This window comes from Dama dama, chromosome 4, assembly GCF_033118175.1.
Source record: "Dama dama isolate Ldn47 chromosome 4, ASM3311817v1, whole genome shotgun sequence".
Taxonomy (NCBI): domain Eukaryota; kingdom Metazoa; phylum Chordata; class Mammalia; order Artiodactyla; family Cervidae; genus Dama; species Dama dama.
Window position 1 is genome coordinate 60,357,907 of NC_083684.1, and position 9,560 is coordinate 60,367,466.

Genomic DNA, 9,560 nt, shown 5'->3' on the forward strand with positions numbered 1-9,560 from the left:
CCTCCAATGTTCAAAAGCATTACTGTTGGTAAATCTGTGTGAATTTTGTACAAGAATTTTTTCTGTATTTCATGCAAGATTTCCCTAAGTTTGAAGGTAAATAAAAATGAAAATGCAAACTAAATAAACAGATGTAGTGATAATAAGCTGGAGAGAAATTGAGACACCATGGACTGAAATCTCTCACACTTTTTTTTTTTATACCAACCTAATTTTTAAAGAAATCTTTTTTGGGGTTTTTTTGGCCACTTTGTGTGGCCTGTGGGATCTTAGTTCCCTGCTCAAGGATCTAACCCACAAGTCCTGCATTAAAAGCACAGAGATTTAAACACTGGACCACCAGGAAAGTCCCTGAAATCTCTCTTTCTAAGCATAAGGGTCAAGAACTTGCTTTAGACTCACAGGTATGGGGTTAAATTTAAATACCTAACTGCATGGCAGGATCCAGTTCTTCTTTGCCATTTCATCATTAACATACTAAGAATTTATGAAATGCTTCCAGGTTTTAAGGACTGGGCTGAGAGAATTCTCATATTGGACACTTTGAAAATCTATAATAGCAATTGTTATTTTATGGGTTCAGTTCAGTTGTTCAGTCGCTCACTCGTGTCTGACTCTTTGTGATCCCATGGACCGCAGCATGCCAGGCCTCTCTGTCCATCAACAACTCCTGGAGTTCACCCAAACTCATGTCCATTGAGTTGGTGATGCCATCCAACCATCTCATCCTCTGTCATCCCCTTCTCCTCATGCCCTCAATCTTTCCCAGCATCAGGGTCTTTTCCAATGAATCAACTCTTCGCATCAGGTGGCCAAAGTATTGGAGTTTCAGCTTCAACATCAGTCTTTCCAATGAGCACTCAGGACTGATCTCCTTTAGGATGGACTGGTTGGATCTCTTTGCAGTCCAAGGGACTCTCAAGAGTCTTCTCAAACACCACATTTCAAAAGCATCAATTCTTTGGCACTCAGCTTTCTTTATAGTCCAACTCTCACACATCTATACATGACTACTGGAAAAACCATAGCCTTGACTAGGCAGGACTTTGTTGGCAAAGTAATGTCTCTACTTTTTAATATGCTGTCTAGGTTGCTCATAACTTTCCTTCCAAGGAATAAGTGTCTTTTAATTTCATGGTTTCAGTCACCATCTGCAGTGATTTTGGAGCCCCCCAAAATAAAGTCAGCCACTGTTTCCACATCTATTTGCCATGATGTGATGGGACCAGATGCCATGATCTTTGTTTTCTGAATGTGGAGTTTTAAGCCAACTTTTTCACTCTCCTCTTTCACTTTCATCAAGAAGCTCTATAGTTCTTCTTCACTTTCTGCCATAAGGGTGGTGGCATCTGCATATCTGAGGTTATTGATATTTCTCCCAGCAATCTTGATTCCACCTTGAGCCTCATTCATTTGGTATTTCTCGAGATGTACTCTGCATATAAGTTAAATAAGCAGGTTGACAACATACAGGCTTGACATACTCCTTTCCCAATTTGGAACCAGTCTGTGGTTCCGTGTCCAATTCTAACTGTTGCTTATTGACCTGCATACAGATTTCTCAGGAGGCAGGCCAGGTGGTCTGGTATCCCCATCTCTTGAAAAATTTTTCAGTTTGTTGTGATCCACACAGTCAAAGGTTTTAGTGTAGTCCATGAAGCAGAAGTAGATGTGTTTCTGGAATTCTCTTGCTTTTTCTATGATCCAACTGATGTTGGCAGTTTGATCTCTGGTTTCTCTGCCTTTTCTCAATCCAGCTTGAACACTGAGAAGTTCTCGGTTCATGTACTGTTGACCCCTGGCTTGGAGAACTTTGAGCATTACTTTACTAGCATGCGAAATGAGTGCAATTGTGCAGTATGTTCAACCTTCTTTGGCAAAAGACTGTTATGTAGGGTATAATACAGTTATGAATTCTAGTTAGGCTTTAAATGTGGTTTTCTAAGGTTTGGGCATTATGGTTTCTCTTTGTCTCTGGTTTACATCTGGCTTATAGAACCTCTGGAATGCTCTATACCTTTGTACTTAGTATGGCTGTGGTGTGTACAAGCAGAATCTCAGGTCCCACCACATACCTACTGAATACAATTGCATTTCAATCAGATCTTCAACTGGTTGCCAGGTAAGTTAAAGTTTAATGAGTATTGATCAAGCCTATCTTTACTATGTGCACTGACCTTGGCCTTGGACTTGAAGAAAGACCTGGGGAAGAGTTGGACAGGGAGGTGAGAAGTGATGAAACGTGGGCCTTCCTTATCTTTTAATAGATTATACCCCCTGAAAGCCTCTACCCAAGGGGAGCGCTCCCCAATGGGCACAGATTGGATCCACTTGGGGTCCCCCTTAGAATGAATCAGGCAGACAGTTTCCATCAACCAGTTCATTCCTAGATAAAGAAAGGAAAATCATGGTCAGTTACTTTGTGCTTAGTTGTTCAGTCGTGTCCAATGCTTTATGACCCCATGGACTATAGCCCCCCCCCCCCCAGACACTCCTGTCCATAGAGATTCTCCAGGCAAGAATAGTGGAGTGGGTTGTCATTTCTTTCTCTGGTTAGCCATTTCAATCTGACTTTAAAAAATTCTCATAAAGTATACAGATAATCCAAGGCACCATCTTAACCATTTTCAGGAGTACATTTCAGCTGGGTTAAGTATATTTACACTGTTGTGTAACTGACCTCCAGAACTTTCTAATCGTGCAAAACCAAAACTTTGGACACATTATGTAACAACTTTCCATGTCACCCTCTTTCCAGTCCCTGCCAGTCTCTAGCGTCTATTCTACTTTTGGTTTCTGATAACCTCATTTATGTGGAATCATATAGTGTATCACTTATTTTGCTCAATGCTGTAAAGAGCAATATTGCATAGGGACCCGGAATGTTAGGTCCATGAATCAAGGCAAATTGGAAGTGGTCAAACAGGAGATGGCAAGAGTGAATGTCAACATTCTAGGAATCAGTGAGCTGAAATGGACTGGAATGGGTGAATTTAACTCAGATGACCATTATACCTACTACTGTGGGCAGGAATCCCTTAGAAGAAATGGAGTAGCCATCATGGTCAACAAGAGAGTCCGAAATGCAGTACTTGGATGCAATCTCAAAAACGACGGAATGATCTCTGTTCGTTTCAAAGGCAAACCATTCAATATAATGGTAATCCAAGCCTATGCCTCAACCAGTAATGCTGAAGAAGCTGAAGTTGAATGGTTCTATGAAGACCTACAGGACCTTTTAGAACTAACACCCAAAAAAGATGTCCTTTTCATTATAGGGGACTGGAATGCAAAAGTAGGAAGTCAAGAAGCACCTGGAGTAACAGGCAAATTTGACCTTGGAGTACAGAATGAAGCAGAGCAAAGGCTAATAGAATTTTGCCAAGAGAACGCACTGGTCATAGCAAACACTCTCTTCCAACAACACAAGAGAAGTCTGTACACATGGACATCACCAGATGGTCAACACCAAAATCAGATTGATTATATTCTTTGCAGCCAAAGATGGAGAAGCTCTATATAGTCAGCAAAAACAAGACCAGGAGCTGACTGTGGCTCAGATCATGAACTCCTCATTGCCAAATTCAGACTTAAACTGAAGAAAGTAGGGAAAACCACTAGACCATTCAGGTATGACCTAAATCAAATCCCTTATGACTATACAGTGGAAGTGAGAAATAGATTTAAGGGACTAGATCTGATAGACAGAGAGCCTGATGAACTATGGATGGAGGTTCATGACATTGTACAGGAGACAGGGATCAAGACCATCCCCATAAAAAAGAAATGCAAAAGGGCAAAATGGTTGTCTGAGGGAGACTTGCAAATAGTTGTGAAAAGAAGAGAAGTGAAAAGCAAAGGAGAAAAGGAAAGATATACCCATTTGAATGCAGAGTTCCAAAGAATATCCAGGAGAGATAAGAAAGCCTTCCTCAGTGATAAATGCAAAGAAATAGAGGAAAACAACAGAATGGGAAAGACTAGAGATCTCTTCAAGAAGATTAGAGATATCAAGGGAACATATCAGGCAAAGATAGGTTTGATAAAGGACCGAAATGATATGGACCTAGCGGAAGCAGAAGATATTAAGAAGAGGAGGCAAGAATACACAGAAGAACTGTACAAAAAAGATCTTCACGAGCCAGATAATCACAATGGTGTGATCACTGACCTAGAGCCAGACATCCTGGAATGTGAAGTCAAGTGGGCCTTAGAAAGCATCACTACAAACAGAGCTAGTGGATGTGATGGAATTCCAGTTGAGCTATTTCAAATCCTGAAAGATGATGCTGTGAAAGTGCTGCACTCAATATGCCAGCAAATTTGGAAAACTCCGTAGTGGCCAAAGGACTGGAAAATTTCAGTTTTCATTCCAATCCCTAAGAAAGGTAATCCCAAAGAATGCTCAAACTTCCGCAGAATTGCACTCATCTCACACGCTAGTAAAGTAATGCTCAAAATTCTCCAAGCCAGGCTTCAGCAATACATGAACTATGAAATTCCAGATGTTCAAGCTGGTTTTAGAAAAGGTCAAGGAACCAGAGATCAAATTGCCAATATCCCCTGGATCATTGAGAAAAGAAAAGAAAAAACATCAAGAAAAAACATCTATTTCTGCTTTATTGACTACGCCAAAGCCTTCAACTGTGTGGATCACAATAATCTGTGGAAAATTCTGAAAGAGATGGGAATACCAGACCACCTGACCTGCCTCTTGAGAAACCTGTATGCAGGTCAAGAAGCAACAGTTAGAACTGGACATGGAACAACAGACTGGTTCCAAATAGGAAAAGGAGTATGTCAAGGCTGTATATTGTCAACCTGCTTATTTAACTTATATGCAGAGTACAACATGAGAAATGCTGGGCTGGAAGAAGCCCAAGCTGGAATCGAGATTGCCGGGAGAAATATCAATAACCTCAGATATGCAGATGATACCACCCTTATGGCAGAGAGTGAAGAGGAACTAAAAAGCCTCTTGATGAAAGTGAAAGAGGAGAGTGAAAAAGTTGGCTTAAAGCTCAACATTCAGAAAACTAAGATCATGGCATCTGAAATCATCACCTCATGGGAAATAGATGGGGAGACAGTGGAAACAGTGTCAGACTTCATTTTTTTGGGCTCCAAAGTCACTGCGGATGGTGACTGCAGCCATGAAATTAAAAGACGCTTACTCCTTGGAAGGAAAGTTATGACCAACCTAGATAGCATATTAAAAAGCAGAGACATTACTTTGCCAACAAAGGTCCGTCTGGTCAAGGCTATTGTTTTTCCAGTGGTCATGTATGGATGTGAGAGTTGGACTGTGAAGAAAGCTGAGCGCCGAATAATTGATGCTTTGAAACTGTGGTGTTTGAGAAGACTCTTGAGAGTCCCTTGGACTGCAAGGAGATCCAACCAGTCCATCCTAAAGGAGATCAGTCCTGGGTGTTCATTGGAAGGACTGATGCTGAAGCTGAAACTCCAGTGTTTTGGCCACCTCATGTGAAGAGTTGACTCATGGGAAAAGATCCTGATGTTGGGAGGGATTGGGGGCAGGAGGAGAAGGGGGCAACAGAGGATGAGATGGCTGGATGGTATCACCAACTCGATGGGCATGAGTTTGAGTAAACTCCGGAAGTTGATGATGGACAGGGAGGCCTGGCGTGCTGCGATTCATGGGATCAGAAAGAGTCGGACACGACTGAGTGACTGAACTGAACTGAGTGTCTTCATAGTTTATCCATGTTGTCTGTGAGTCAGAACATCATTCCTATTTAAGGTTGAATAGTGTTCTATTATATGCAGCTACTACATTTTGTTTCATCTGTCAGTGGACATTGGGTTGCTTCCACCATTTCGTTATTTATTAAATCCTGTGATACATTATGTTCCCATTGCCCTTGGGTTTTCACTACCACACAACTTTTAAGGTCATCAACCTTCCTTCTTGCCCAATCACAGTCCCTCAACGACCCCGCCCCTCACAGATGTATGATTCACATCCTTTCTGTCCCTTGGATTTGTCAGGCTTTTTTCCAATTCCTGACCACGATCCATGCTGATACCTTTATCAGAAACTATCCCTTTTTGCAAAATAATTTCGCATTCATTCCTTTTATCTCAATATAGATGTCATTTCTTCCACTTTTTGTTTTTGGCTGAGATAATTAAGTTTTACTCCCTGCCCTCCTGCCTTGATTATAGCTAACAAATGAAAATGTATATATTTAACATTGTCAGTTCAAAAGCAGTAGGGTCAACATGGCAATGCTAAACTCTCCATTGCCCCATTATATTATACAAGTAACTTGATAAGCCTTGTTCTTGCTAGCAGGGAGCTTATGGTCTTTTAATACAAAGCAGAAATGTTAAGAGAAAAAGAATAAACATATACTTTACATAGAAATGCATATGATGTATTTTTTCAATATGATATATATATAAATATCAAGGAAAATAAATATGGTTTAAAGTTAATTTTAAAAAAAATGTAGTCCTCCCCTGGTGGTTAAGAATCTGCCTGCCAATGCAGGAGACACAGGTTCCACCCTTGGTCCAGGAAGATTCCACCTGCAAGGGCAACTAAGCATGTGCACCACAATGACTGAGCCCCACGCTACCCCCACAGAAGCTCTAGAGTCTGTGCTCCACAACAAGAGGAGCTGCCCACTGCCACTAGAGAGTAACCCACTCAGCCATGAAGATCCAGCACAGCCAACAATAAGTCATAATAATAATCAAAAGGTAAAACTCAAAATTCTTGAAAAAAAGAATGTATATCTTTAAGGTATACATGTTAATTTGATATATGTACACATTGTGAGGGATTCACCGTGGCTCAGTGGTAAAGAATCCACCTGCCAATATAGGAGATGCAGTTTCTTTCCCTAGGTGGAGAAGACCCCTTGGAGAAGGAAATAAAAAGCCATTCAAGTGTTCTTGCCTGGAGAATCCCAAAGACAGAGGAGCCTGGCGGGCTACAGTCCATGGAGTCCCAAAAGAGTCGGATATGACTCATCGACTAAACAACAACACCACATTGTGAAAAGCCACCACAATCAAACTAATTCAGTTCGGTTCAGTTCAGTTCAGTCGCTCAGTCATGTCTGACTCTTTATGACCCCATGAACCACAGCACGCCAGGCCTCCCTGTCCATCACCAACTCCCGGAGTCCACCCAAACCCATGTCCATTGAGTCGGTGATGCCATCCAACCATCTCATTCTCTGTCATCCCCTTCTTCTCTGCCCTCAATCTGTACCAGCACAAGGGTCTTTTCAAATGAGTCAGCTCTTTGCATCAGGTGGCCAAGATTTCTCAAGAGGCAGGTCAGGTGGTCTGGTATTCCCAGTTCTTTCAGAATTTTGCACAGTTTATTGTGATTCACACAATCAAAGGCTTTGGCATAGTCAATAAAGCAGAAATAGATGTTTTTCTGTAACTCTCTTACTTTTTTGATGATCTAGCAGATGTTGGCAATTTGATTTCTGGTTCCTCTGCCTTTTCTAAAACCAGCTTGAACATCTGGAAGTTCACAGTTCAGTATTGCTGAAGCCTGGCTCGGAGAATTTTAAGCATCACTTTACTGGCATGTGAGATAAGTCCAATTGTATGGTAGTTTGAGCATTCTTTGGCATTGCCTTTCTTTGGGATTGGAATGAAAATTTAATATCTTCTGCTTCTGTTAGGTCCCACCATTTCTGTCCTTTATTGAGCCCATCTTTGCATAAAATGTTCCCTTGATATCTCTAATTTTCTTGAAGAGATCTCCAGTCTTTCCCATTCTATTGTTTTTGTCTATTTCTTTGCATTGATCACTGAGGAAGGCTTTCTTATCTCTCCTTGCTCTTCTTTGGAACTCTGCATTCAAATGGGTTTATCTTTCCTTTTCTCCTTTGCTTTTTGCTTCCCTTCTTTCCACAGCTATTTGTAAGGCCTCCTCAGACAGCCATTTTGCTTTTTTGCATTTCTTTTTCTTGGGGCTGGTCTTGATCCCTGTCTCCTGTACAATGTCACGAACCTCTGTCCATAGTTCATTAGGCTCTCTGTCTATCAGATCTAGTCCCTTAAATCTATATCTCACTTCCACTGTATAGTCATAAGGGATTTGATTTAGGTCATACCTGAATGGTCTAGTGGTTTTCCCTACTTTCTTCAATTTAAGTCTGAATTTGGCAATAAGGAGTTCATGATCAGAGCCACAGTCAGCTCCTGGTCTTGTTTTTGCTGACTGTATAGAGCTTCTCCATCTTTGGCTGCAAAGAATATAATCAATCTGATTTCGGTGTTGACCATCTGGTGATGTCCATGTGTAGAGACTTCTCTTATGTTGTTGGAAGAGAGTGTTTGCTATGACCAGTGCATTCTCTTGGTAGAACTCTATTAGCCTTTGTTTTGCTTCATTCTGTACTCCAAGGCCAAATTTGCCTGTGTGTTTTGACTTCTACTTTTGCATTCCAGTCCCCTATAATGAAAAGGACATCTTTTTTGGGTGTTAGTTCTAGAAGGTCTTGTAGGTCTTCATAGAACTGGTCAACTTCACCTTCTTCAGCATTACTGGTCAGGGCATAGAAGAAATAGGAGAGGGAGGTAATTATGTGTGGTTATGTTAGATATGTTAGATAATCACACATAATTACCTCCCACCCCTATTTCTTCTATAGACTTCCCTGGCCAGCCATCTCTTTCCACTCCTCTCTGCATACACCTGAATCTGCCTTGTGATTCAATCCCATGGGTTCCCCTGATGCCTTAGGTTATCCCTCTGAGTACTCAGTTTATTGTATAACTACCTGTCTATATCCTTTTTCTCTGAAAGCCAGTGGCTGTTGTTGTTCAGTTGTTCCATCATGTTCAACTCTTCGTGACCCCATGTATTGCAGCACACCAGGCTTCCCAGTCCTCCAATACACCCCAGAGTTTGCTCAAACTCATGTCCACTGAGTCAGTGATGCCATCCAACCATCTCATCCTCTGTTGCCCCCTTCTCCTCCTGCCCTCAATCTTTCCCAACATCAGGGTCATTTCCAATGAGTCAGCTCTTTAGCGGTATCAGTGCTTATTTCTATTCCCCCAAAGCATTGTCGGCATACAGAAAGTGTTCTGCCTGTTGAATGAATGAGGAAGCAATCCTCAGCATCTGGTCCTGCTTTCTTACCTGATTTGGGGTAAGTCAGCAGTAAGACATCCTCATCTTTAATAATAAAATTCTCCTGCTCCTGTCTCAGGTGTTCAGATGGGAATCCCATGCTCGGGAAGGGTATCCCTTCAAACCACACACACTCTCCTGTCATGACAATGAGATCTTTATACCTCTCATGGGTGTTTCAGCCTTAGTATAGTCACTGTTGGACTGGGAGATCCGTTTTATAGTCAACATCAAACAATAATTAATCTTTCCCTGTTCACTGAGGAATGTGCCTACTGATGAAAAGAGAGGGTCACAAGACTGACAATATTTGGCAATCATGAAGTCATTCAGAGAACATTCTGGAGTAACCTGAGTTTGATGTCGTGGGAGGGAACCATGAGTTTAGTAACAAGATGGAGGGTGTAGACGTGGTGAATTAAGAAAATAT

The 9,560-nt window shown here is 41.5% G+C and overlaps 1 protein-coding gene across 1 annotated transcript in view; it reads right to left on the bottom strand.

The window, feature by feature from the left end:
- LOC133051540 (sulfotransferase 2A1-like) overlaps positions 1-9,275 on the bottom strand; it is a 34,063-nt gene extending 24,788 nt beyond the window's left edge. Inside the window, exon 1 of the mRNA XM_061136047.1 lies at positions 9,140-9,275. Coding sequence (XP_060992030.1) covers positions 9,140-9,275 — 136 coding nt within the window. The remainder of the gene's footprint in view (positions 1-9,139) is intronic.
- Between the last annotated feature and the right edge of the window lie 285 nt (positions 9,276-9,560).